Source organism: Fusarium falciforme, chromosome 9 (genome assembly GCF_026873545.1).
Source record: "Fusarium falciforme chromosome 9, complete sequence".
Lineage (NCBI taxonomy): Eukaryota > Fungi > Ascomycota > Sordariomycetes > Hypocreales > Nectriaceae > Fusarium > Fusarium falciforme.
In genome coordinates this window covers 1,832,792-1,859,583 of record NC_070552.1, presented here as the reverse complement: position 1 = coordinate 1,859,583, position 26,792 = coordinate 1,832,792, and the positions used below count along the sequence as shown (strand labels likewise).

Sequence of the window (26,792 nt, the reverse complement as noted above, 5' to 3'; positions counted from 1 at the left end):
GGGGGAGTTTGGTTGCGGCAGCCCCAAATCGATTGTGTTATAGCCCCAGGCGCGACTTGGCGACTCTTGCTCTTTGCTAATCTCCTCCAATGTTGAGAGTATTCTGCATCTTTGTATCACATGGTGACTGAGAGTTGATGTTGTACTACCAGGATCCACGGCTCACAACTCACAACTGAGTTGAGAACTCGGCTCTTCGGGATATAGTTGTGCTTATTCGCTTACAACAACCACCTTGATCAGACCACTTTTTTATTCGGTAGACCACATGCCTGCTGCTTTAATCTCACTGTCAACTCTCACACAACTCAACGCTCAAGCTCGCCAAACGGTTAATCGTTCATTAACAGTTCTCGCTGAAATGATATATGTACATCCCTGTATCCCTTTATCCTCAGTCCTATTTCTGACTTTCCTTTCCTGCCTGCCTTGCTACCCCAAATGCTATCGTATCGCTTCCAAAACAAAAGTGGTATTAACACAAAAAGAATCTTGCTCGGCTCCTCATCGTCTACCGTGACCAGCCTGCATGTGCTTCTAACTCAATCATCTCCTCTCCGATCGTCGTCAACTTGCCTAATCTTGGAGATGATTACCCCATCTTCCGTTCCTAGACTGCTGGCCCATGAACTGGGCTCCGGGTCCCATGAAGCCTTCATGACTCGGCGCTGTAGTTGGGCTTGTTCCTCTGCTAGCAGAACCGGTGAATCCACCTCGACCTGGCCGTGGGCTCATCATGGGCACGCGAGGGCTCCGTGGCACGCTAGTCCCCCGAGTCTGCGGACGCCCATTCCGCAATGTTCGTAGCTCTTCGTGGGCCAAGTTCAACAAGTGCTCTCTCTCATTGACCTGAGCTGTGAGTTGTTTGATTTGGTCCTTCATTGCTTCCCATTGCTGGCTGGCGTTGATTTCTTGGATCTTTCTAAAGTTATCGGATGCTTTTGTCCGCAAGTCTTCGTGCCGACTCTTGAGCTCCTTGTTCTCCGTCGCCAGTTCTGTGGCTTGGCCATCGACCTCTTGGTAGCGGTGTTGATAAAACTCGTTTGTTGTTTGAGCGTTGCTCAGCCTCTTCGTCAGAAGCTCCACTTGAGCCTGCTCCTCTCTGAGCATGTCTTCCAGTTTCGACGCTTCAGGGCTTGCTGTCAAGTGCGCGATCTTGGATTCGAGTTCCTCGATGTGCTTCTGCAGCTTCTTTCTCTCCCTCTCCGCTGTCTCTGCTGCTGCCTTTGCATTGCTATCAGCCTTCTGCTTCTCCTTCTCAAACATCGTTCGATCTTGGAGGGCAGTGCGATTTGATCTTTCGATTTTGTTGACAGTCCGTTTGTAATCCTTGAGTTCTTTATCAAGCCGGTTGATGACGGACTTGTAGTCGACTTCGATCCCTCGCCCCAAAGCAATTTGACGCTTGTATTCGTCGTGCTGGTCATGGTCAGCCCCTGACATCACCTGTTCCTTGCGCGCAAACTTACCTTTTCTCTAATCGACTCCAACTGCGAGATGGGTATCTCGATCATGGAGTCGTTGTCCTTTCTTTCTTGCCCCCGAGGTGTGATGCTTTCGAGGAATTGCCGCATTGCAAGGGTCAGAGGAGGATCTCGAGTGTCAACTGGCAACTCTGTAAGAGGGAGTATGCGTGATCGCTTGGAATACTCGTCTTCGTCATCATCATCCTAGGAAGCTGTCAATGGCTATAGTCTTCTTGCTTCGTGTCATCCCTTACATGTTTTCGCTTGAGGTTGTTTCCAGGTGTCAACCTATCCTCAGGCAAGGATTGCGATTGAGAGTTTGTCGCAAAAACATCAAGTACGTCGTCCGGTATGCCTTGAGGTTCCCAGTTCACTGTATCGGTGATGCCATTTAGATAATTCGAAAAGATCTCTGCGACTTGATGCGGGTCACCGTAGCCACGTTCTGGATCCTCCAGATAGCGCCTTGCAAGGATGACACTCGCCAGCAATGAATTCTTGCTCTCTAGTGTCGACATGTCTTGCGATTTGCGTAGTGCGATGTGCTCGATCGTGTGTGTCGTCGTGAGCAACAGCACGAGCGGTGGCTTTCGGACGTTTTCCTTTGACAACTGCTTGGCCATGGATGAATTGCTGAAGCCATAATCGTATCCGATGACAACATCGAATTTGTATGGATCGAACTCCTCAGTAGTTAGCGCCAGAGTGATTCTCGTCACTGATGGATAGTCGCTTTGCTTTCCAATGCTCTCTGCTGAACACTCGATGCCCACAGTTTCGGTGACGGCAAAGATAAGCCGCAGGAGTTCAGCACTGCGTGCAACAATCAGGATTCCTGTCTCCTTTTCTCCAAGGGCGGACAACAGTTCAAACAAAAAGTTGAACTTGGGATTGGCATCGCAGCAGTACTTGGCTAGATCAGGGGAAGGGAGTCGTTCCAGGGGGGTTCCGACGATGTCCTGAGGATAGTCGCAAATGTTCAATAGGCGATTGAAAAGCTTGTCAATCTTGTCCTTGAGAGCCTCGCTAGGTTCTTCATCCGTGCCTTCGGTAAACATTGAACCGAACTCGTGAATATCATTCTTGTGATCCACGATGATCGCCTCATAGTATGGCCGCCGACTTGCGTGCATTGGGAGAGTGACGATATGAGGCGAGGCATTTTCATACCGATGAGAAGACTGTGATGAGACATCGGATTCTTGCTCGTCAGGAACCTGTCCCATGGTGATCTCCTGCCCTGAACTCTCATCGATCCTTGAAGACAGTGTACCTTGGTTCGAGAAGTCTAACGTATGTGTCGACTCAACCGCATCGACCGACCTGATGATAGCAGCCGGAGAGATGGTTCCTGGAGGCATCATCTCGGGTTCCTGGGCAATCAAGGACTGTGAAAGAGAACCTGCCGAATCGCCAAATGACATGTTTACTATTTCTTGCATTCGCTCGACTGCAGACTGGTTGGGGTTGGCCATGATAGACGCCGGCGAGATGGACGGAGCTGGTTCTTCTGGTGTATTGCCCAAAACCTCTGCTTTCCATGGTTCCACCGAGTAGGTCGGCTGAGATTGTATCGGCAACTCGGAGGAGCTCACCATGACTTCCGGGACTGCCGTGGTAACCATAGGGCCTTCATGGTTCGGCGCCTCTGAAGATGTGGGAGGCTCTGCTGACTCTTCGGCCTGTGTCAGAAATGAATCCTTGCCAAAGTCTATGTAGCGTTTCAACTCATCGACTGCCGAACTCTGTCGCCGGCTGGGTGAGGATGGATCCATTGTGTCGGATTCTGGTTGAGATGGCAGCGAAGGCCCCCCAGACAGCGAGCGTCGGATTATAGCTTGAATAGGACAGGTCGTAAACTCTTCGTCTTCTGAAGGCTGTGCTCTTTCCAATTCTTCTTGGGTCACCTGCGATGCTTGGTGAGTTTGAGGTTTGTCCGGAGACCGTGCCCGAAACCCTGGACTAGAAGCAGGCCGTTCGGGCTCAGAAGGTCGGGACGCTTGGGGGGAGAGTGAGCTTGGAAGCTCAGAGGAATGGCGCAGCGGCCGTGGTTGGGCCAAGAAGACCTGCGAGTTGGATGTCACGTTCGAGGCCAATGGCTGTTCAAGGTTCGCGGCTTTAGTCAAGGACTGGGCGCCTAGATTTGTCCGATCACTTTCTGTTAAAGCTTGGCTCTCTACTGAACCTGACTGCGACTGGTCGGGTTGATGGGATGGAATTCCCGAACTGGTCGTCACGGAGTCTGGCACAACCTCGATCTGCGATGGGGCCGGGGTGACTTGAGGCTGTGACAATAACAATGAACTTTGACTGTGTGCAGCCACAAGATGCTGGTCTTGGGTGGTTAACGACTGGTCCTGGGAGTCCGGAATAATCAGAGAGTTAATCGAGACTCGGGAACTCGGCGTGGGTTGTTGTCCTGGCCCGGATGCTTGGGATGACAATAGCGATCCCAGAGGCGGAATTGCACCGGCTTCGTTGCTTGGCTTGGAGAAATGACTGTCGTCAGAATTTTCAGAGACTGCAGTTGATTCGGGCTCAGGCACGTAATCGTTCCCAGTATCCAGGTCTTCTTCAGGACAAGAAACTCGTGACGCACCCTGGGATTCAGCTTGGTCAACCAGTGAATCTTGTCTGTCCAAAGAGTCATCAATAACCCTAGGGCTACGATCTCGGTTCGATTGTTGCTCTTGTACGTCTTGGGTCTCTTCAAGGCTCTGCTTCTCCTGGGAAGCTCGACTGGTATAAGCGCATGAGCTGTCAACAGGAGACTGGGTGTCCTGGGATCTACCGACGTCGGTATTTGTGTTTCCTTGGTCCTCTATGTCCTGGGTGTCGTCGTCGTCTGCAGGCTCTGGATCGTCTTGAACAATTTGATTGTCTTCAGAACTATCCTGATCCTGGGCGAGTTCACGTTCAGGGGCGATCTGGTCGTCTCCGAGACCTTGGCTCTCGACTGCAGTATCGTGATCTACTTGGGGGTCTCGATCGTCTAAGGTACTGCCGATGTAAGACGAGTCCTGATTGTCGGGAGCACTATCAACGTATGTGAGCGCGGAATCGCCAGGAATGCTGGTGGTTTCTTCGATATCGGAAATTGTCGAATCGTCAGAGATATTTTCGAGGTCCAGCACGATAGGGGAGTTATCAGTATCCTCGTCGTCCTGATAGTCTTGTTCGTCCTGGTTGCCCTCTTCAAGCAGAGGGCTGTCTTCGTCCTGCTGGTCCTCCTCAATGGCCTCGTTGTTATTGGACAGGAGGTCGTCTTGTGTGGATTGACCCTCCTGGAAGGTGCTGGGATGACTGGAACTTTCCTCCTGGCTGGGTACAAACGAGTCTTCGAGTTCCAAACGCTCGCAAGGTTCAGGGGGTGTGGGAGCTTGGTGCTGTTCGGGCGGGAGAGATCCGAGTTCAGGAGATGCGGGAGCCCCTGACTGGTCAACCTCTTCAGCAACAGAGGGAGATTTAGGCTCTGCGCGAGCCCACAGGTGACCGGAAAGATCTTGCGAATCGGGGATGGTACCTTGGTTTAACTGGGACGCAAATGCAGCTCGCTGGTCGTTCTCCTCAAGTTCAGATATCTTATGGGAACTGGTCTGGCTGTTGCTCACACTCTGGTACTCGGAGGCGTCAAAGTTGTCGGGCTTAGTGAAAACAATGGCAAGTCTTTGAGCTTGGAGTCGAGCAAGATCGTCCTCGGTTAGAGAATATGTGCTTTCCGCATCCAGATCAACAGATGAAGCTGAAACAATAGACGGGACAGGTTCTTCAGACCCTGCGATTGCTTGCTCAGCCCTGACCTTCTTCGTTGGTCGCGGGTTGGGGTCAAAAGAGTCAGACCGACGTCGGGTCAGGGGTGAAGCATTTGCGCGCTCTGGTTCCGTGGTTTCTGTGGTTTCCACCGAGGCTATGGGCTCCTGGGTCCCCTGACGAGCCTTCTTCTTGTCCTCCCACTCCTGAAGTGCGTCGTCGGTCACTTCTTCAATCTATAAGCTGTTAGTATAATGCGCCAACACATCAGCAACACTGCGGAGGGACAAACCCAACTTGGAGGGAAGCTTTCCCCTGTATGAATTTCGTCCTCCCACTGAACCAAGTATTCGACTTGTCCTGCTTTGCCAACCCTCTCATCAAGAACTTCGCGGATGGTCCACCAGCCTTCTTCCTCAGCCACTCTTCGCTTTTTGGACTTGGTCTTGGATTTCTGTTTCGGCTTCGGTTTTGGTTTGAGTTGGGGGGTGGTTGATTTCTTGGGACGTCCGCGCGGTCGGGGCATGGGCACTATCGTACGGCGTCCGTAGGAGATTAGTCGCGCGATAGAGGGAGGACGACAGGAGCTGTGGTCGCTGTCGTATAAGCCGCAGCCTAGGGCGAAGCTGCGGCGGGAGTTGGTCGTCGATGGGGGTCTCGCGACGACCAGGCTCAGCGATCAACGCTGGGTGTAAGTCGGGGGGTTGCGCGCGCGCGGCGACGGGCGATGATAACGAGGCTGCCAACGAGAGCTCGGCTGGTGATCTGGGGGGAGACAGGCGATCCAGTCCCACCAATTGCACGTGATTATTGCTGGAGTTCGCTGAAGCTCAGGGTCCAGTAGGGGCGATGGGAGGCAGTGGGGGCAGACTTTAGCGGGTGGGTGGGTTGTAAGGGAGCTTGGTGTGGTGATGGTGGTGGTAGAGAGCTTGGTGAACATTGATCAGCAAGAGAACAGTGAATTTGCTTTGGTTGCGCAGAAGATGTCTGAGGGATGAAAGAAAGAAAGATTAAGCGGAGGGTTTTCTTTGAAAGGAGCAGAGAATTTTTATTTACCCGAAATGGATTTCTCCTTCTCAATTGTTCTTCACCTTGAAAGTGCCGTGCAGTGCACACGACCCCACCTCCTCCCGCCAGGTTAGGAGCTCGCTCTTGAGGGACAAAGAACAATCATTTGAATGCCGGCAACCGTGAGAGAACTGGCGCATTGGGATTGACCCATTAAGATCCCTGCTCTGAGTTACAAGACTCGGTTGAGTGGTAAAGAGGCGCCTCGGAGCCAATGGATATGCAGTATGATTGTTTGCTCGGGTACACATATATGCTGTTGACCGACGACTAAGGCAGCCCATCCCATGCGTTTGACGTTGGCGGCATGTTGAGGGCGGGAATCAAGATGGCACAGTGTGTCAGTTAGTGGAGGTCTTCATCTGGCTGCACTTTCACCTAATGATATTTCTACGGGACGGAAGTGAAGGAGTTGTGTGTAACAGAGCTCTATAGATAGGTATGGGTACTCTTCAACATCAAAGTCTCTCCAGATTGGATACCAGTAGCCAACTACTACCATACCTAACCTGGAATTCTACAACACGGCTAGATATCCACTTCTATTCAAGGTTATTCTTCAGGTCCCCAGGGTGGTAACCAGTGCGGCTGATCATGGAACGCTGTGCCTGCAGCCACTTAAAACTGATGGCCCGCCAACTCGCTGCACGTCCCCGTAGCGTATCACCGTGGATTCTGCAGCACCTGACCCTGACCGGCCGGAGCACTCGCGCGCCAGCTTCAGCACGTACATTCACATTCGTCCATTCACACGCATCCTAGGAGAGACATTTTGTCGCCGCCATTTCTTGTTGCAGATTCGGCGATCTCGATAGTGACAGGTTAAATTGCCAAGTAGCCCTTGCATCTTCAGTCTTGAACCCTAATTGAACACGACATTGGCCGCCATCCATGTCGGCGTCCTTCTCCATCCAGCCCATAGGCCGCTTCGCTGGCGAAAGCCAGGCTGTTAAGAGACCCAAGGTATGTATCCGTGTCCCCCATCTACTCACTGGTCTTCCCATATACTTGCACCGTCATTTGGAGCCAATTGTATGCTCATGTTCCCTAGGAATTTGCTTGCTTCTCCTATGACGACAACCATGAGTTCCACCTGGACGCTTCATCCCTCAAGTACTACTACACGCCACAGCTTGGCGCAGACCTCTCCAAGGGCTTCGACACCTTTCAGAAGCAGGATGATAGCGGCGATGAGCACCTCGACAGCTTGCTCAAGACCATCATCGCCCATGAAAAGGAGACGGGCAAGAAGATTGATGCCCATCTAGTCACTTGGAGAGGCATGATGACCAAGGTTCGGGTCTAAGCTCAGTTTCTCAAAAGTCCCCCAAAAGCTAATAGCCTCACAGATCATGGCAGCACCTTTTGAAGATAGGGACGGGTAAGCCCCTGTTTCGTCAGTAACATACAGTCCTCTGACTGACTGGCACGCAGCTTCGAGATGAATGCCACGCTATATCAAGTATGCCCAAGATGACAACCTCTCCCTCCCCGTCTAGTTCAATCCACTGACATGTATACCTTATCAAGGACTGCATGTAAGAAACATCACCCAGCCTTTGGCTGAGGTAAACGCTGACCCAATAGCTTCATTGAGGAAAATCACGCCTACAAGGTCGCCTCAAGGGCCAACGAAGGGAATGGCAAACGCAGAAGAGGCCCCCCTCTGGAGGTGATGCAATTTTGGGGTAAGAGCTCCACCATTATCAGTAGTTCTTTTGATCCATTTGTTGATGGCTGTGTAACAGGATACAAGTTTGAGACGCTCTCAACACTGCCAAGTCCATGGGCAGAGACTTCTCGCGAATTTATCGAAAACCGCGAGAATGAAATCGTCAACAACAAATCCCAGTACTGCTCTGTTGTCCGTACAGGTATCGGCAAAACAGTCATGTGCCTCGGGGGTGAAGTCGATGCCAGTATGTTTCTTCCAATTCCTTCCAATTCCCTGGACCGAACACTCACTTACCCCTGACAGTCTGGGATTCAAAGCCCGAAGAGCCAGGCAAGCCCATCAACTGGGTAGAGCTCAAGACATCTGCAGAGATCCGAAACCCCGGCGACATGGAGGGCTTCAACCGCAAGCTCATGAAGTTCTGGATCCAGTCCTTCCTTCTCGGCGTCCCACGAATCGTCGTCGGTTTCCGCACTCGTGACGGTGTCCTGGTCAGCACCCAAGACATAGAGACGCACAGGATCCCCGAGACGGTCAACGCCCAGCCGAATCCCAAGTGGAACGCCGACATGTGCGTCAACTTTGCCGCCACTTTACTCGAGTGTATGCCCCTTTCATCCTGTACAGACAAAGCGTTTGACGAACTAACTTTGTTCGCCAGGGCTAACACAGAACATCAACGACGAGGGTGTCTGGAGAATACAGCGTCGCCCGCAGTCGCCAACTATCGAGCTGTTCAAGGTTGAGGAGACGGGCCACGGGGATATCCTGTCTGACGAGTTCAAGAACTGGAGGATCAAGCTGGCTCTTGGCCCAAGCGATGAAACGTAACACAGCATTGAGCGAGTTTTTGCATCTCAAGCAAGCAAACACAGCACACTGTAATACCAGCCCCCCTTTAATCAAAACCAAGCCTACACTTGCACACTACTTGTTCTCGTGCGTATTACATCTCAAACTTGATGCTCAGAGTACAGATACTCGATTTGTGATTCTAGATACTGCCTATATCTATCTATCTACGTGCCAAATTCCCACACCAATGCCCATGCCAGTAGAAACAATCAAAGCCAAATATGCCTCCCTCCCATCCCATCCCAAGTCCAAGTCCAAGTCAAAATGCAATGCCTTTGTAACGCCTCCTAGCCTTGGCTCCAAAATAGCAGAAAACAGACAACATGTGCAAGTGGCAGAAGTGAGAAATAATAGGCCAACCCAGTAAGGCCGTCAAAGATGTCATGAGCGCCATGCGAACCCAGGATCCCCCGAGCCATCGAAATGAAGATGAAAATGCAATCAATCATGAATCAGCCTCGATGCCTCGCTTTTTCCTTCTCAGTGCAATCCCCTGCTTGAAAAGCACAGCCAAATGCAAAATGGGGAGTACAAACATCGTACAACAATTGGGTAGAGCACAAACCGTGATAAGTCGTTCATGCTGTGCCATGGCGCTATCTCATGATTCCGTAAAGTGTAGGTGGTTCTGTCTTAGACAGCAGGCCACCGGACGTGAAGATTGTCAACCCAGCGGGAGTAGAGGACATCAGACAATTGCTTGCAGTGCTCCATGCCAGCTTTGGCTTCTTGGCCAGGATACTTGGACTCGATGGTCCCCTTCTGCTGGTCAAAGTTCTTCTCGTACATGCTAGGCGTATCAGCATGGCGGCGTCGGTGGCTTCGGAGATGAGGGTTGTTGGAGCTCATCATCAGTTTTGACGGGCTGCTCACAGGGGTGGAGCTCTTGACAATCACAGTACCCTGAGGCGTGCCGTCATCAGGGATCTTTTGGGCAGGCTGACGAAGGAAAGCAGCGCTCAGTTTGTTATCCTGGGACATGGACGACATCATGCTGCTCATGAGATGGTAGGCTCCCTCGGGGTCAACCGCATCCAGGGCTGCAAAGGCATCCGACAACTTCGCCAGCGCTTCTCGCTTCTGCATCGCAGAAGTTTGAGCATGCAGCTCGGCGAGCGACGGCTCTACAGCCTTGGTGTATAGTCGACGTCCGAGAACGGCCTCCTTGCCGTACGGCTCAACAGGAGCCACCATAGAGGGCGGGAGGTTCTCATCGCAAAAGACATCATCTGGAGAGGTGGGCCTGGTGTGGTCCGAGCCGCCGGAGGGCACTCTTCGGAAGAGGCGCATAGTCGATCCCGAGTTTCCAAAGGACATGTCCGGCTGGAGTGGTTTCTTAGGGAGAAGGGATGATCGGGGCGAGCCACTGGACAGCATCGATGTGTTCTGGGCGAGGGATGGTGTCCGGCGGACAGTCGACTTTCGAACAGTGGCCGGGGCGGGCGAAGTTCCTCCCAGAGGTCCGTCCTTGACATCCAACTTCCGCATCGCCTCTTCGGCAGAGAAGATGGATGAGGGTTTTCGGTGGTGTTTAGCGGAGGGCTTCTTGGGTGGCGGCGCGATCGACTTGACCGTGTCGAATACCCACTCCTGTTGCTCGTCCTTGGGAGTCATGGTCTGCAGAGTTTCCTGGTAGTAGATGGGGTGCTTCTGTCTGTTTTGGTTGGCCTCCCACATCTGGCGACGGGCAATCAGCTCCTGGAGGGCCTCGACCTTTCCAGCGTTGCGGATGAACCGGTGCCGTAGCAACTCCCTAGCTGTGGGTCGACGGTCATAATCCTTGGTGAGACATTGCGCAATGAAATCTTTAAACTCCTTACTGAAGTTGCCTTCCAGGCGAGGGGGAGGGTTCTTTGGAATGTGGAAAAGGACCTTCATGGGGTGAATATGGCACAGAGGGGGCTCGCCATTGGCCATCTCCATTGCTGTGATGCCGAGGGACCAGATGTCGGCCTTGAAACTGTAGCCATCTTGCTGAATAACTTCGGGGGCCATCCAGAAGGGTGTTCCGACAAAGGTGTTTCGCTGCGACTTGATGTTGGTCAACTGAGCGGCGACGCCAAAGTCGGCCAGCTTGACTTTGCCCGTCTCAGAGAGGAGGACGTTGGCGGCCTTAATGTCTCGATGGATTTTGCCCTCATTGTGCAGATACTGGATACCCAGGAGAAGTTCACGGCAGACAATGGCAATGTGTGTCTCACTAAAGTTGGCGGGTTTCAACTATGCCTTGTCAGTAGCTGAGCTTCCGAGTCGCAGGTCGGGGAAGACATACGAGATCCAGGCAGGATCCGCCGCCGAGATACTCCATAACAATCCATAGTTTGTGGCCTCGAAGAAAAGAACCTTTGTATTGGGTGACGTAGGAACTGGCGCAAGTGCTCAGCACAGCGATCTCGGCTTGAATATCTTGAATATCATCGTCGTTTGATTCGAGGTCGATCTGGAGGGCGCGGTTGTTAGCCTCACTGGTGGACCCGGCAACCAAGGACGAGAAGGACTTACATGCTTGATGGCAACAGTCTCGCCTGTGGCCTTCTCGATTCCCTTGTAGACGACACCAAAGCTTCCCCCTGGAGGCGAAATGTCAGTAAATGCAAAAGAAGGCGCCGGCGCTTAAAGACTCACGGCCAAGCTCCTCAAGCACCTGATAATGTTCAGCAACGCCCTCGTCGGCCATTTTGCATTGACGTCATGCAATACCCAGACGTTTTTATCGGTTTCGGCGTGGCTAAGAAACGGGCAGGGGCGCAAGCGGATGAGACGACGTCGAAAGAGTCAGAGGATGAAGCTGAATCCGGAAGATGCGAGAGAATTGATTGATCTTGTCTTGAAGGAATGAATCGAGAACCGTCGAGGCGCAGAGCGAGTGTAGTAAAGTTGGATCCTCCGTTTATTAAAGTCTGCGGGCACTCGCAATGTTAATGTCAAGGTAGCGACGGTTGTCAAGGACAGCGGCGCCAGGGTCCCCGGGAAGCCTGAAGCTAAGGCCCTCAGCGCTGGTTTGTTTACAATTAGCCCGATTGGGACAGCTCGATAGCGACGGACGGACAGCTGGGGCGGGGGAGATTGGCAAAGGACGAGGCGATTGCGAATGATAAAATGGATGAAAATTTGACTGTTGAATTCGATATCTTGAATTCAAGCTCAACGCAGTGTTCCAGGGCTTTTGGAGCGAATGCAGCGTCGTGGAGTCTATATACAGTCGGCGCATACCTCCAAGACGGCCCTCCCCAGGGCCCTGGGTTGAATGGAGGCAAGGCCCCATGACCTGTGCCGCTTGTGCTCAGAGAATGGAACTCGACCCCCAGTCATTTTCGCTACAGGCGGGTGGGGCATCCCCTGGCGCATTGCCTAGCGCTATGGAGCGCCTAATGTCCGTCTACTGGAGTCCAGACAATGGGCCGAACATGGACAAACAATGGATGACCTTGACCAAGTTTTGCTTGCGATTTACGAATAATCCATGTATAACTTGAGCTATCTCGCATCAAATGTGTCTCTCGATTAATGCGCAATGTTCTTTCACCGTTATCTATCGACAATTGCTTAATCACCTGGATGTACCTCTCTGAGTAGGGGAAGTATCCATCTTCACATAAGGCTTAGGTAGGTTGGTCCTAACCTGAACCGCAAGACCCAATTGCCCCTTCAACCGCTTACTGCGCCCAACAATTGAGACTTTTGATGTCAACGATTACTCAAGAACGAAAGGCAAGTCTCAGAAGGGAAATGGACGAGAACACCACCGAGAGACGGGTCCATCAATGGTCAGATCAAAAGAAATAATACTCTCATCACTACTTGTCGTGGCGGCCGTCATTCTGCGTTGCCCCAAGAAAAGAAATAACTTCTCACAAAAAGTAACCAAGAGCAGACGCCCCAAATGCAAATCATTTTCGTGCATCCCGTGCAACATAATTCTCATCCATATCATCATCATTCCGCACTCGGCTCGTCAGCTCTCGTATCCCCTTGCCAGTCACCGTCATCCACCGCGAGAAGGCGTCCGGGTCACCATGATTCATGCAAGGTTCCCGGCCGAGTCGAGATGGGGTCCGACAGGTGCTGCAGCAGCCTCACCTCCAGCTCCCAGGCACAGCAAGGCCAGCTTCCCGTCAATTGCGCACTCGTCAGCCTCAGGCACGCCAGGCTCGAATACGCCCAGCCCAGCCCTCGGTTGGCTGCCCGCTAGACTGTCTCAGCGCATGTTTTAGCGCTCTAGCAGGTTAAAGCACAGCTGTCGTGGGCGGGACGACCGCTAGCGCTGGCCAGCCACCCCGGAAAACTGGCAGATCTCGTCCGTTGCCGTGGCGACTGCTCCCCTCTGTTTTGTCACTGGCCAGACTTCTCGGTGAGGCCAGAGCTCAGGGCCAAGACGCCAGCGCCTCGGCCGCCTACCGACTTTTTGACAGGCGACCTCAAGCCTCATCCCATCTATCATTTCTTCCCACCACCCGACGCTTCTGTATTTTCTGTCTCTCATCCCGTCCTACCTGGCGCTTCATTACAAGGCCATTGTCTCGTCGCTGCATTCCTCCCATCGGTTCGCGACGACGTTTGCAGTTGCTTCGAATTCGTCGCCGTCCTCGGTCACCGCGAGACCCTGCCCACATCGACGCTCATTGTTTCCCACTCTTTTTTGGTGTCTTAGCAGTTTGTGTGTCTGGACCAGCTTTGTTTGACATGCCTGTGTCTGTCGCCCTGTAAAGCTTCACATCTAACGCGCCTCGATCCTTCGAGACAAGCCTTTGCGCCTTGTATCTTGTCTAGCTCTTGGCCTCATCTCTAGTCCTTCATTCTTTCACGATGCCACCGGCTCCACCACCGTTGCCGACGCGGTTTCCATGCTGGTGTCGAGCTGTTTACTCTTGGGGAGGAGAGGTTTGTGCCATTTAACTCTCGATCAATCTGCCGCTGACATTACGCCGCAGTCGAAACGCGATCTAGGATTCATCGAGGGGGATCTGATAGAATGCCTGAATGCTGGTGACGGTTCATGGTGGGTGGGCAGATCATATCGAGATCGAAGAACCGTCGGATCGTTCCCATCCAACTTTGTCGAAGTCCTCCCCCCTGAATTCAGGCCAACCACCAAGTCTGTCCCTTCGCCAGCAAGCACATCTCCAAGCAACGCGCCCACCAAGTCGAGGACGTTTCGAAAGCCATTCGAGGCATACGCCAAGGCTCCTCACTACACCAGCGCGAAGCAGCCCGAGGTCTTCAAAGAGACTCCCAAACCCCGAGTACGACAAGATTCTGGTGCTTCCTTCGCACCCAGCACGCACGAGGTTGAGAGGGACCCATCGCCTGTTCCTCCTCCTCAAGGCTACCATTCACGAGGACCATCGCCTGCCCCCCCTCATGGATACGATCACAGGGCCCCATCGCCTGCTCCTCCCCGCGGTTACGATCCAAGAGCTCCATCTCCCGCTCCTCCTCACGGTTACGATCCAAGAGCTCCATCTCCTGCTCCTCCTCGCGGATATCATTCACGAGGCCCCTCTCCTGCGCCTCCTCGTGGATACAACCCCAGAGCCCCTTCTCCTGCACCATCACACGGCTACGGTTCACGAGCTCCGTCACCAAATCCAATGCACGGCTACCACTCAAGAGGCCCTTCGCCTGCGCCTCCTCATGGCTATGGCGCAAGAGGTCCGTCTCCTGCTCCTCCAATGCACCATAGCCATGGCTACGGTAGCTCCAGAGGTCCATCACCTGTCCCATCCTTCCATCGAATTTCCAGCTATCAAAGTCAAGGACGGGATAACTCTCCGCCCCCTCCAGCACCGCCTCCTCACAGGCAAATGACGCGGGCTGGTTCGAAGGATCTTCAGAGGACTTCTCTTGAAATGTCTCGCCATGGATCTAATGCCTCATATAACCACTTTGCTGGCTCAAGGCAAAATTCGAATAATTCCTACAGACCACCACCTCCCAACATGAGCCATAGGTCGCGGAATTCCTTTGACGACAGGTCCTACAGGGCGTACACACCTGGCGCTATGTCTCCCGCTCCACCCTCACCTGCAGGGGGAATGACGCCCTCGCCCCTCAGAGAGGCTATGGATGGGGTAATAGAGCAATTGGGTGTCCTTGAAGGTAACTCGAGAAGGCCTGGAGATCGCGGCTCCCCAGAGCCAAACCACGACCCCTGGTCCCCGGAACAATTCGATATGGTTTCAACTCAGCGTTCTAGCAGGAAGACGCAAGAACGATCCAGACCTAGAACATCAATGGGTATAGCGCAACAAGACGAAGGTTATGAAACGTGGAGCGGAGAATCTTCACAGGAGGTGTCTTATCAGAGCGGCTCCCGTGATGAGAAACTCAGCAGCTACGTCGAGCGCATGGAGAAGCAGTTTCAACAGCTGCACCGGCAAAGTTCGAGAGTAGAGGACGTTATCGACGACCTTCCGCCTCCGCCGCCCCCTAAGAATGTGCCTTTTGAACGGCCCAAGTCGTCGATGGGACGGTCTGCCGATTCACCTCGAAAGCTGAGAGCTCGCAAGTCAGCTTATGAGATCGGTCGAGGCGTTGCCCGTACCCTAACAACCAAGACGAATTCGACCAACGCCTCCTCCGGAAACCAGAGCAATAGCAGTTCTTCGACCCAGAGCAGTTCCAGGACTCTGTGGAGTGGAGCCTCAGCAGGTGCCTTCAGCTCAACCAGCGCAGGAAGTCTTGCTAGGTCCGGGAACCGTGCTCAGAGTGCTTTGGGACTGAGAGAGCCGGACAATGATAGACCCGACTCACCCTTTACTGGAGTCACTTACCACAGCAGTCATGCCAGTGACGCCCCTGCTCAGCAACTGCAACGGCCGCAGACTCAGGTTGGCTTCCATGACGATCCAGCCTTGGGACTTGGAGGACTTGTCCAGCCGAAACCTCCCAAGAGGAATATCTTCCGCAAGATTTTGGATACTGCAAAGACCGGTGTCGCCAGCAGCCGAGGTGGACTTGTGTCAGGTGGAATGGGCATCGACTCTCCAAAGTCATCGCCCTTTGCCCGTTCGATGCCACCAGGATCCTCTCCCATGGGTGGTTTGGGCAGCGCGCCTTCTAGCAGAGACATTGCGACTGAAATGGGCTTGTCTGGTGGCGTTGATTGGGTCCAGGTTCGTCGTGATGTGAACCGTTCGAACTCGCTCAGCACAATAGAGTTGACTGAGCGCCGAGAACGATGCCAAATGATGGACCACCCGGCTCTGAATCCCGTCGATGAGCTCTACGAGAGTGTCGAGGGAGACGAAGGCGTAGATGGAGAGCCGGTTCCCGAGCCCATCAATTATGGGGCCATCAACCTATCTCAGGTCGACAAGAACTCACGCTTCATTAGCGGCCTTCCTCCTGCCATAACGGCTATCCAGCTGGCTACCACTTACGTCTGCCGCCCATATCGAAGCGACGTACAGCGCCTACGGGCCATCTTCACATGGGTATCTGAAAGGATCTGCTGGGAGGAAGATTTTGAAGAAGAAATCGATACACGGCGGGTGATCCAAGCCAAGAGAGGGTGTGCTGAGGAGTATGCTGTTTTGGTTATGGAAATGTGTTCTGCCGTTGGCATTCACTGTGAGGTCGTGCGAGGCTATCTCAAGACTCCTGGGGAGGTGTCTGAGATCAACATTATGCCTCGACCCAACCATTGGTGGAACGCTGTCCTGGTGGACAACGAATGGCGTATGATCGATTGCTGCGTCGCCAGCCCTTCATATCCCCGGCGAGGTCTTTACTCGAGCGCCAGCAACAGCTCGGCTGACTCTTGGTGGTTCCTTACCAGGCCGCTGGAGATCTGCTGGACTCACATTCCCGAGCATCACAGCCAGCAGCACATCGTCCCCCCGGTTGCGCATGAGACACTTCTCAACTTGCCGTGTGCGTGCGCGCCCTTCTTCCGCAACGAGATCGAGATGGTCGACTATAACACAGCTCTGACCCGCATCGAGGACTTGGAAATGGTGCATATCAAGTTCAATGTTCCATCTGATGTCGAAGTCGCAGCTGAGGTGGAGGTGCGAGGTTACTCGCGAGACTCTGACGGAGATGTGTTTGAGAGCGGCGACATTGTCAAGAAGAGGGCTCTGGCTCAGGCAGAGTGGTTCAACGGAATTAAGCGATATACCATCAAGGCCCTTCTACCAGGAGACGAGGGACAGGGGACTCTGAAGATCTACGCGGGCAAGCGAGGTTTGATGCACAGCATCAAGGACATCCCGCATCCGATGGCGTTTGCGTTGCCCATCGTTCACACGGGTGAAAATCCGCCTTACGAGTTTGTCACGAGGCATCCTACTCCCCATGCACAGCGACACGACATCTACGTGGTTCAGCCACAATGTCAGCGACTGGCGCTGAACAACACGTTTGTGTTTGCCATCAGACAACATCCAAGCTCGCTATCGAATGGATCTGCCCTGACGCCCTCATCAAACCCAGGAGGCACAAGCCCGGTCCCATTTGCCCGACCTGGTTCCGCGCTGAGCATCAACGCCTCGAGTGCTAGTGGCTCGACCCCAAGCTCAGCTACGGGAACTGTGGCTGGGAAGAAGCCTGCTAAGCTCGCGATTCAGACGCCTGGAGGAAAGATCCTGCGCCTTATGAGAAAGGAGGATCGTAGGGGCATTCATGTTGGAAGCGGAAGTCTCTCGAGTGGCGGGACCGCTAGTGACGGCGGCACCTGGGAGACAATCATCAAGTGTTCAGAGAAGGGTGTATGGAGAGGCCTCGTGCTGGCAGATCGCACAGCACGATGGTGTGTATTCGCTGAATGGGTCTGCATGGGTTGAGCGCGCTCTGGACGGAAACATGCTTATGATGGATGAGCAAGGCAAGACATTGATGGAGTTTGCGCGTTTCTTTTCTTCTGTTTTATTCTAATACCCGATGGGGATGTTGCATGCCCTGGCGCTGGGGACGTTATCGAATATCTTGAAGATTTTCGAGGTAGTATAGAAACGAGCATGGGCCTTGATTTTGTTGGTTTTGTTTGCATTTGGGGGCTCTTGATGAAAAGTAACATTCATGTTTGACGGCATAATAACAACGTATCTTTCAGCCAATGTTTGAGTATTTGTACAATGAGATTTAAACATGAATTCAAGATGATAGAATTGAAGTTTGCATTTGCCTTTGTTGAGATGAAGAGAAAGGTACCCCTGATGTTGAGGCTGAGGTCACAACTCAAGTCCGTACCTATGCATAGTCTAAAATAGTCTCCCCAGCTGCCATTGAAATCCGACCAATCAGGATGCCCCGCGACACGACGGGATCCAACCCGTCGCACTCGTGTTTCCCGTCCTTCACGCCCGAAAACCAACCACATTAAAAGTCGACGAGACACGAGGCCAAGAGATCGAACGAAATCGAGTCGCGAATCGCAAGCCGACACGGTCCGACGAATCGAGGCGACGCACGCACGCACGCACGCACGAGAAACCGGGAGCGGGAACCCGAAGGAGCAGAGAGGAACCAAGTAGGAGCGAGAGCGCCATGTCATGAAGCAGAATCGCGCCGGCCTGCGCCCCGCGACGACGAGACATATATCGGATGCTGAGAGACGAGGACCACTCTGCATCACGGAGAGCGAGAGGCCATGAGCTACAGGCCCTATCACGGTCAGGGCCAGCAGGGCCAGCAGCAGCCGCTGCCGACACAGGGCATGAATTCATCTCCGTCATACGTCGGCGGCGGCGGCGGATATCAACAGTTTTCGAGTCCACAACAACAGCAGCAGTTCTACTCGATGCCTCAGCAACAGCAGCAGGGGCAGCAGTCATATATGCCGACACATGCCCAGCAGCAGATGGCGCAGTTTGGGGGGATGCCCACGGCGGCGTATCAGGGATACGAGACCAACAACCAGGCGTTTGGAGGGCATCAGATGCAAGCAGCTGCCGCGCAGTATGTCCCGCCGCCTAATGTGTGGCAACAACAGCAGCAACAGTCGCCTGGGGGTCAGGGCATGATGTTCCAGCAACAATTTCAGCAACCGCATCATCAGCAGATGTATCAGCGGCCTGTCGCTTCGCCGCAGCAGCAGCGCTTTCAACAACAGAGTCAGGTTCCTTCACCGCGACAGAGGACACCATCAATTCCCCAGAGCCAAGGATATCGATTGCCGCAACCCCAACAGCAGACCCAGCAGTACACGCAGCAACAGCAACAACATCTGCAACAACAACAACAGCAGCAACAGCGCCAGCAATATCAGCACCAGCAACAGCGACAGAGCCATGTCCAGCAGCAGGCTCAAATACCCGTCTCCCAGCCGTCGCCGCAACCTGCTCGAAAGCAATCTCAGCCACAAATACAACAGCAGCGGCAGCAACCCGTTCAACAGCCACCACCTCAGTCCTTTCAGCAGCAGCCACAACAAACTACCCAGCGACCTGTCCAAGATGCTGCTCCTGAGCCTACTCCCGAGCCTGTGCAGCATCACCGACCTCCCCAACCTGAACCACAGCAAATGCACTATGTGAATTTGCAGGATATTCAACAACTACCACCTCTCCCTCCAGTCACAATGGGAAACCTACAGAGCTCTTCAAGGCATGAACCCCCCAAAGCTCAGCCGCCGCAACAGGACACTATCACTGTGACACCCATGGAGGTGATGCTGGGAAGTCCACAGTCTCAACATCTCCCTCCGCCTCAACCACAACCTCAAACACACCAACAAAGGCCTGGCGCTGCCACACCTCGAATAAAACCCAGTCCGCTTTCGTCCGTTGGCAACTCCCCGGCTCTGACTGCGCGCTCTCCGAGCCTCACCAAGAAGTCGCCGGCCACCACACCAAAGGCTCGACCGCCGGAGACTGTCCATATCATGGTGGCGGTGGCCGAGGAGTGCTTCGACAAGGCTCGCGCTTCCGTCCACGATGTCGCCATGTCTCTGAGTGATACCCACGTAGAGGAGTACCAGAAACTGATATCCACGGGCCTGGCATGTTTGGAGGCATCATTACAGGGCGGCCGGCTATCCCCCCGTCAAGAGGCGAGGATGCGACTACGATACGCCGCTGTACTGTTAGAAGAGACGGAGAATTTGATGGAGGCTGAGACAGCGCTCGCCAAGGGCATCTCCCTGTGTGAAAAGGTGAGTGCAGCCTCAACGTCCCAGCTCGACACAACTAACCGATGTGACAGCACCGCATGTCTGATCTTAAGTATTGTATGCAGTATATCCAGTTGAAGCTATTGTTCCAGCGAACCCATAAGGCTGCCCTGACAGCCGTCGACCGCCATATCGCGGACTGCGAGACGTGAGTTGTCTCAGACGAACGCCCACTTCTCAGATCTTTGTTACTAAAAGGTTCTTCAGATATAAACACGTACACTGGGCATATGCGTTCAGGCTACTGAAGAATTCGTTCTACATGGAAGTCGGCCAGACCGCTGACGCCAGCGCCCTCGAAAACATCCGCTCCATCCAGGTCCTGGCCAACTCACGCGGTGACAATGCCATCAGCGCCTTCGCTTCTCTCCTTGAAGGGCTCACCCTCCTCAAGGCGTCCAAAGACGGCAGCATCGAAAAGGTGCAGCAGTGCATCGCCCAGGCAGCCAAGTTCCAGTTTGACCCGTCGGTCCACATCATGCAGCTCGATATGCTCATGTTGCTCCTCGACCTCGCCTCGAGCATCAACCATCAGAGCCCAGACGTGACGACCCAGAAGATGCGGGCGGTGCAGAATCGGCTGGACGAGTGCGGCGACTGGCATAACGTGAAGTCGGACTTTCTCATCCCCGTCAAGAAGCAGCCCTCGACGGCGCACACCATCAGCAGCGATACAGCCGCCATTATCCGTCATGGAGATGGAGATGCCGGGCCTGTGGATTACTTGGTGATGTCGTTTATGACCAAGATTGAGCTGACTTCTCTTGTGTAAGTTGATCCTTGGACATGTTGTCTTGCTTGTATATGGCTAACTAGGAGTCAGTTTCACCTTTAGCGGTTTGGCGAACTTGCACAAGACATCTCAATCTCAACTTGTTCGTCGACCCGCCTCCGATTTCTGGCGAGAGGGCCTGAAGATTCTTGATTCTTGTAGGTGACATTCATGTTGAAAGCAATGAGCGGACGCTAATCTAATCTTGGCAGGGGACAACACTACTGCCGGAATTCGCTATGGTCCTTCTGTCTCACTACAAGAGGCCATTCAACAACGCGAATGGCGCATGGAGGCTCAAGCATACCTCAACATCTTGCTCGGCCTGTTCACGGCTAGTCACTGCCAATGGGACAAGGTGAAACAATTCATCGTCAAGCTTGAAACTCTTATTACTCCATCCACGCAGGGCATCCTCAGGCTACTAGCCATCTACCTATCTGGTGTCTATCACCAGGGCACAGGAGACCTCCAGACCGCCCTCGACATCTTCCGAGCCCCTTCGTTCGACATTGCTCAGCGCGGGACCGGCGTCAAGGCGGCGCATCGAGAGCTGGCCATGCTTGCCGGCCTCAACAGGCTTTGGATTATGCAGCACCACTCGCAGCGGGATGACCAAGAGACCCTTGACTTGATGGAGCAGCTGCAGCCCCTTTGCTCGAGCCATCACAATGTCGATCTGCGCACGGCTTGGCACAACGTCATGGCTGCCATCACCACGGATCCTCCACAGCAGCTCAACCAACAGAAGCAACACATCCAAGCTGCCATGGGCGGGTCCAAGTCCACTAATAATGTGCTGGGCGCCGCCGTGACGCTTGCCATCATGCGAAACCGGCTGTTCGAGAACGTCATTGGCGAGCAGGCTCTCAAGAGCGCACTGGCGGCAGCCAAGCAGGCGCATCGCAGCGGCAACGTCCTATGGCAGAGTGTCGCAGATGGCATGCTCGCGCAGTCGTACGAGGTTCAGGGCCAGCATGAGGAAGCGGCTCGAGAATGGGAGAAGGCGACGATGGAGGCAGGGCAGGCATTTTCAGGGCGTTGCTGAATAGGTAGGGAGGAGGGTAAGAAGAGGAGGTTCAAAATCCGGCGTTGGAGCATGGTATTTGGCCGCATTTTTTTTAAGAGAGGAAGGAATTCATTTTGATGATTTGTATACCAATTCGGGGGAGGGGTCTTTTTAAGGAGGTCTGTACGATACCTGACCATGGACGTCCATGGTCTCTTCCTTTGGTGGTTTAAGGGGTAATTAGATGTACGACGCGAGGTCGTTTGTTTGACCGTAACAACGGTCTGGTCAATGGAGTCTACGACTCGGTCGAGTCTTTAAAGCTCAGATGAGAGAATATTATGCAAGACATGGTCCTTGTGATGTTTGTGGAGAGGAGTGTGTTCACCGACGGAATCCAGGAGGCGGCTGGAAGCCAGGGGGAGGCATGAAGCCCGGAGGAGGAGCACCCGGAGCGCCAGGAGCACCTTGTGGGGGAGGTTGGAAACCGGGCGGGGGAGCGGCCGGGTATCCCTGGGGCGCGGGGGATCCTGAGGGAGGTCGGAAGCTGCCGGGGTGGAAGTCGGCCGGGTTGGTGAATCCGGCTTGTGATTGAGGCGGCCGAGCAGGTAAGCCAGACGGCGCCGGGGGTAGAGGACCCGAGCCGCGAGGAGGTGCTCCCGGAGGCGGAGCGGCGCCAGCGTTATACGGTGATGGACCGCGCTGCGGAGGAGCGAAGCCACCAGGCATGCCTTGTGGAGGAGCGCCCATGGGCATCCTACCCATGGAAGTCGGATCGAAGCCAGCTGGGGGCGCGGGAGCTGCGGCGGGTGGTGGTTGAAGGAACGCTTGAGGGACAGGCTGGGCTTCGGGGACGATGTTGCGCTTCTTGGCCTGGGCGGCCAACTCTCGCTCGGCCTCGTCACCGTGTCTTTCTCCCTTTCCGTCCTTCTTGAAGGCATACTGCACCGATACCTCCTTGCTGAGAATATACTGGCCGTGCAGGTTCGATATAGCAGCGTCACTGCTCTCAAAGTCGGCAAAGCTGACAAAACCAAACCCCTTGCTAGCACCCGACTCCTCCCTCGCGACCTTGGGCAAGCTCAGCAGCGGACCGAAGCGGCTAAAGGTGTCGTAGAGGATCTTCTCGTCCACCATGGGATCCAGGTTTCCGACAAACAGCTCGGCGCCGACCTCTGCGGCGCGCTGCTTGTCTGCGCTGGCCTTGTTGACGCGAAGCGACTTGCCGTACAGCTTGACGCCGTTCATGACGTTGGCCGCGTACTCTGCGTCGGTGGGCGTGCGGAACTCGACGAAGCCGAAACCCTGGTGCGTCTGGGTGACGCGGTCGCGCGGCATGTGGATGTTGTGGATGGGTCCCATCTGGAGCATTATCTCGTACACCATGGCCGACGTCGCGCGCTCGTCGATGTTGCCGATGTAGACGGTCGCCTCCTTGTCCTGCTCCCTGGAGCGCGCGCGTTAGCTTTTGAGAGAGTGTGAAGCTTTGCGACTGGGTGACGTGACTTACCAATGCCTATTTTGCGCCATGATGACGGTTTGTAACGAGGAGCTTACTCCTTCGCGATTCGTAAAATCCCTGGATAAAAGAGCGCAAAAGCAAGAAAATCCAGAGTTTTTGATGATGGTGGTGAAGCTTGGTGTCACCTTTAATCCTGAGGGGAGCTTTCCTCTGGGGGAAATTTTGGCCAGAGGTTGGCATCAGCCTTGTCACCAGCCACAAGCCACAGCGAGGCAAAGGTTTCAAGAATGTGGCTTGCCGAAGTTGACCCGCCCTGCCCGCGCAAGTTCGGAGGTGGAACATTTTTCCAGGACCCGGCCGAAATTTTTGGGGGAGAGAGAACGTCAATCCAACGCCCGCCGCTTTGCGATCCATCAGCCTCGAGCGTCCTTGAACGATTTCCTGCGCCCATTGGAGATTTTATCTCGTCGCCCGCTTTCTTCAGGTTTCTACTCTTTGTTTCGACTATAGTCCGCTTTCAAGATGTTTGCCCTCTCCGAAGAGTCCAAGGTATGCGATAGCTCGAGAGGATGGGTATGGAGGCATCGCTAATGGAGTTGTGCAGGAGCGCATTGCCAAGCTCATTGACATTTCTCGCGTCGCCATTCACTAGTACGTTGATTCTTCTATTGTTACTTGCAGTGTTCAATATGACTGACTTCTCCAGTGGCTACCTTCCTCTGATCCTCTACCTCGGTACGAAGACGCTCGAATAACGAAATGCATTCACCCCGACGACAAGACTAACTTCCTTCGACAGGCTACACCCGCAGCGAGCCTCGACCCTCAGTCATCCGGTATGCCCAAATCCCCACGAACCGTTGATATCTGAATATCCCACTAACATGTCCCGACCAGCCTCCTCTCCCCTCTCTCCTAAGCAAAGAGCAAACACCATAAACAAACCTTACAATGTACATTATCTTTTAAAGAGGAAAGGATCTGAAGCAGCAAACCACCAGCATTCACGGGCGTTGGGGTTATGTCGTGTATAATCGATGGCCGGGAAATCCGACGCATGCTTGAGAGGGAGGGGGGAAAGGAGGGGTTGATTGTACGAAATGAAATCCATGCATCATGCTGAGAGAAGGACCCGAGAAGTCCAGGACGAGAAGAGGAAAAAACCACTCTTAATTCTTTTCACATCCGAGTTTCCCTTGTGAATCGGCGTCTTGGTTCATGAAGCCGAAACAAGGCGCCTTGTGACGTCGAAGCTCGGCATAGCTTCCGTGATAGCTCCGCTCCGGACCGCAGAAAAAAAAAAGATTATGTCAACCACGTCTAGTATCAAAAACTTGCCATCTTCAACAACAACGCTCTCTCTATTTTGATCTTGTTCATAAAATGTGACAGTCTCTTGTAGATTAAACTTGTCCCCTACTATATGCCCGACTTCAACCATGCGGGTCTCTCCCCCGCGGCCATCGAGTCCATCGCCGGCCTCAGTGCCGGCACCGTCGCGACCTTGGTAGTGCATCCTCTCGACATAGTCAAGACTCGCATGCAAAGTAAGGCCCTTCCCTTGTACATACATGAATATTTATAACTGACAAACTCTCTTCAGTCTACCGCAGCTCTGCGTCTTCTGCCGTTCGCCCTACGACAGTCTCGCTCCTCCGCTCCTTGACGTCTAACCCCAGACCCCTCGCCTCTCTCTACCGTGGTCTAACGCCCAACCTCGTCGGAAATGCTTCTAGCTGGGCCTCCTTCTTCTTCTTCAAGTCGCGCTTCGAGCGCGCCCTCGCCGCCTGGCACAGCCGACCCGGCGGTCACCCCTCAGCGGGAGACTACTTTGTCGCCAGCGCCTTGGCCGGCGCATCGACCTCGGCGTTGACGAACCCCGTCTGGGTCCTCAAGACACGCATGGTGTCCTCTGACCGCGGCGCACATGGCGCATACCCTTCCATGATCTCGGGCGCCCGCTCCATCCTCAGCACCGAGGGCATCCGTGGCCTGTACCGAGGGCTGGGCGTCTCGTTGATAGGCGTGTCGCACGGAGCGGTGCAGTTCGCCGTGTACGAGCCGGCAAAGCGGTGGTACTACGCGCGGCGGCAGGAGAGGCACGGCATCCCCATGGATGCTCCCATGACGCCCGAGGCGACGGTTGCCCTGTCGAGTGCGGCGAAGCTCGTCGCCGGCGCCGTGACGTATCCCTATCAGGTGCTTCGGAGCCGGCTGCAGAACTACGAGGCCGACGAGAGGTTCGGACGGGGCATCAGGGGCGTCGTGGTGAGGATCTGGAAGGAGGACGGGCTGAGGGGGTTCTACCGCGGGTTGATGCCCGGAGTCGTGAGGGTTATGCCTGCAACGTGGGTGACGTTTTTGGTGTATGAGAATGTCAAGTATTACTTGCCGCGGTGGGTTTAAGGGCATGGTATGGTTTGGTATCCATGGTATGGCGTTGGGGAGGTCTGTACAATATGGCATGGGTTTGGTCAACTGAAATGTCGCTTGATTAGATATAGACTGGAAGAAGAACTGGATATTCTCGGGATGATTACAACGCTCATAAGCCACTACAATCTCATCATTCATTCATTCATCAAGCAGTCCACCCCCTCAGCTCGTTCTGCACCCGGACTGCTCCATAGCGTCCTTCTCAGCCTGCCTCTCCTCCTCTTCCTCCCTCTTCCTCCTCTCCATCTCGCAGACGATGCACTCGTCAGCGGGGACGTAGCTCGTCTCGTGCTCAAACTTAGCCTCGCATGTGCCTTTGCGACCGGCCCTGACTCGCTCGCACTCTTCGATCCACTTGTCATCGCGGACGCGGCGCTGGCACTTTGTGCAGTCGTACTTGCGGTATATGAGGGTGCACATAGCCGGCTGTGTTTGTCTGTTGTTGTTCTGTTTCTCGGGTTTGATGCTGGGTGTGGTGGGATGGATATGTGTGGTATAGATGATTGATGATGTCTCGAGTCAGGGGAGGAGAGCTGTTCTTCGGAAAGGTATAGGGCTTGTTGGACGTGATTCAGATATTGGTGATACCTTCGGTATTTCTATTGTCTCTTTTCGGCAATTCATCTTGGGCGTTTGCATCATCATACTGGTTACACGATGGATGAAGGACAGCTTGTCAGACATGGTGTAAACGTCAGCTGGGAGTTGACGATCTCGACAGCGGCCTTGATGAATACGAAACAACACAAACCAGACACACATATACACAGACAAACATCATACATAACCGGGTACTAAATCACTGTCCATCCCCTATCACAGTGATCGAGTCTCAGTCATGATGCTATTCCAACCCGAACTCGAACCAACTACCCTATAGCCCCACCCCACAAACAATCATGACCACGACAACTCATGATATCAATGAAATAAAAACCAGCCAAAACTCGGTTGTTTTTTGCCATTGGCCCTTATAGACAATATAAAACATTCATAAACATATTCTACAGCCCCCAAGACCCCATCTTCTCTCAATAACTCGCCGTGGCTTACTCTGTCTAAGCCCTCATCCAGCCCCATCACCATCATGACCAAGCACTTACAGACAACGCATTACACATCATCAACCACGTCAGTTGAAAAAAAACCCCAGCTTTTTCCTTCTCCAGCCGGGAGCAAGCAACCC

General features: G+C 53.8%; 8 protein-coding genes and 1 pseudogene across 9 annotated transcripts, besides 1 other annotated feature; 5 read left to right on the top strand and 4 right to left on the bottom strand.

Annotated features, from left to right (window-relative positions):
- Positions 1 to 576: 576 nt before the first annotated feature.
- Positions 577 to 5,892, bottom strand: NCS54_01144600 (Hypothetical protein; the record flags this gene model as incomplete). The annotated part of the gene is made up of 4 exons (XM_053156721.1): positions 5,509 to 5,892; positions 1,721 to 5,452; positions 1,470 to 1,670; positions 577 to 1,419 (listed from the first exon to the last, which is right to left on the bottom strand). The coding sequence occupies exons 1-4, from the start codon at positions 5,740 to 5,742 to the stop codon at positions 577 to 579; spliced, it is 5,010 nt and encodes a 1,669-aa protein (XP_053012696.1). The 5' UTR covers positions 5,743 to 5,892.
- A 1,283-nt stretch (positions 5,893 to 7,175) lies between these two features.
- On the top strand, positions 7,176 to 8,790 carry NCS54_01144500 (Decapping nuclease; the record flags this gene model as incomplete). The annotated part of the gene is made up of 9 exons (XM_053156720.1): positions 7,176 to 7,247; positions 7,336 to 7,578; positions 7,634 to 7,665; positions 7,719 to 7,746; positions 7,815 to 7,822; positions 7,872 to 7,972; positions 8,033 to 8,203; positions 8,263 to 8,562; positions 8,621 to 8,790. 9 exons carry the CDS (start codon positions 7,176 to 7,178, stop codon positions 8,788 to 8,790), a joined length of 1,125 nt encoding a protein of 374 aa, XP_053012695.1.
- A 657-nt stretch (positions 8,791 to 9,447) lies between these two features.
- NCS54_01144400 (Hypothetical protein) lies at positions 9,448 to 11,491 on the bottom strand (the record flags this gene model as incomplete). The annotated part of the gene is made up of 4 exons (XM_053156719.1): positions 9,448 to 11,034; positions 11,087 to 11,254; positions 11,317 to 11,384; positions 11,440 to 11,491. The coding sequence occupies 4 exons, from the start codon at positions 11,489 to 11,491 to the stop codon at positions 9,448 to 9,450; spliced, it is 1,875 nt and encodes a 624-aa protein (XP_053012694.1).
- Positions 11,492 to 13,620: 2,129 nt separating this feature from the next.
- NCS54_01144300 (SH3 domain-containing protein) lies at positions 13,621 to 17,600 on the top strand (the record flags this gene model as incomplete). The annotated part of the gene is made up of 2 exons (XM_053156718.1): positions 13,621 to 13,695; positions 13,746 to 17,600. The coding sequence occupies 2 exons, from the start codon at positions 13,621 to 13,623 to the stop codon at positions 17,598 to 17,600; spliced, it is 3,930 nt and encodes a 1,309-aa protein (XP_053012693.1).
- An 806-nt stretch (positions 17,601 to 18,406) lies between these two features.
- On the top strand, positions 18,407 to 21,747 carry NCS54_01144200 (Hypothetical protein; the record flags this gene model as incomplete). The annotated part of the gene is made up of 5 exons (XM_053156717.1): positions 18,407 to 19,909; positions 19,960 to 20,075; positions 20,135 to 20,695; positions 20,751 to 20,857; positions 20,912 to 21,747. The coding sequence occupies 5 exons, from the start codon at positions 18,407 to 18,409 to the stop codon at positions 21,745 to 21,747; spliced, it is 3,123 nt and encodes a 1,040-aa protein (XP_053012692.1).
- A 345-nt stretch (positions 21,748 to 22,092) lies between these two features.
- NCS54_01144100 (Hypothetical protein) lies at positions 22,093 to 23,238 on the bottom strand (the record flags this gene model as incomplete). The annotated part of the gene is made up of 2 exons (XM_053156716.1): positions 22,093 to 23,155; positions 23,219 to 23,238. 2 exons carry the CDS (start codon positions 23,236 to 23,238, stop codon positions 22,093 to 22,095), a joined length of 1,083 nt encoding a protein of 360 aa, XP_053012691.1.
- Positions 23,239 to 23,859: 621 nt separating this feature from the next.
- NCS54_01144000 (Hypothetical protein) lies at positions 23,860 to 24,089 on the top strand (the record flags this gene model as incomplete). The annotated part of the gene is made up of 3 exons (XM_053156715.1): positions 23,860 to 23,905; positions 23,970 to 24,006; positions 24,068 to 24,089. 3 exons carry the CDS (start codon positions 23,860 to 23,862, stop codon positions 24,087 to 24,089), a joined length of 105 nt encoding a protein of 34 aa, XP_053012690.1.
- Positions 24,090 to 24,572: 483 nt separating this feature from the next.
- NCS54_01143900 lies at positions 24,573 to 25,576 on the top strand (annotated as a pseudogene). Its single transcript has 2 exons — positions 24,573 to 24,717; positions 24,774 to 25,576.
- Positions 24,573 to 25,576: a sequence feature.
- Positions 25,577 to 25,768: 192 nt separating this feature from the next.
- On the bottom strand, positions 25,769 to 26,290 carry NCS54_01143800 (Hypothetical protein; the record flags this gene model as incomplete). The annotated part of the gene is made up of 2 exons (XM_053156714.1): positions 25,769 to 26,032; positions 26,261 to 26,290. 2 exons carry the CDS (start codon positions 26,288 to 26,290, stop codon positions 25,769 to 25,771), a joined length of 294 nt encoding a protein of 97 aa, XP_053012689.1.
- Positions 26,291 to 26,792: the final 502 nt, after the last annotated feature.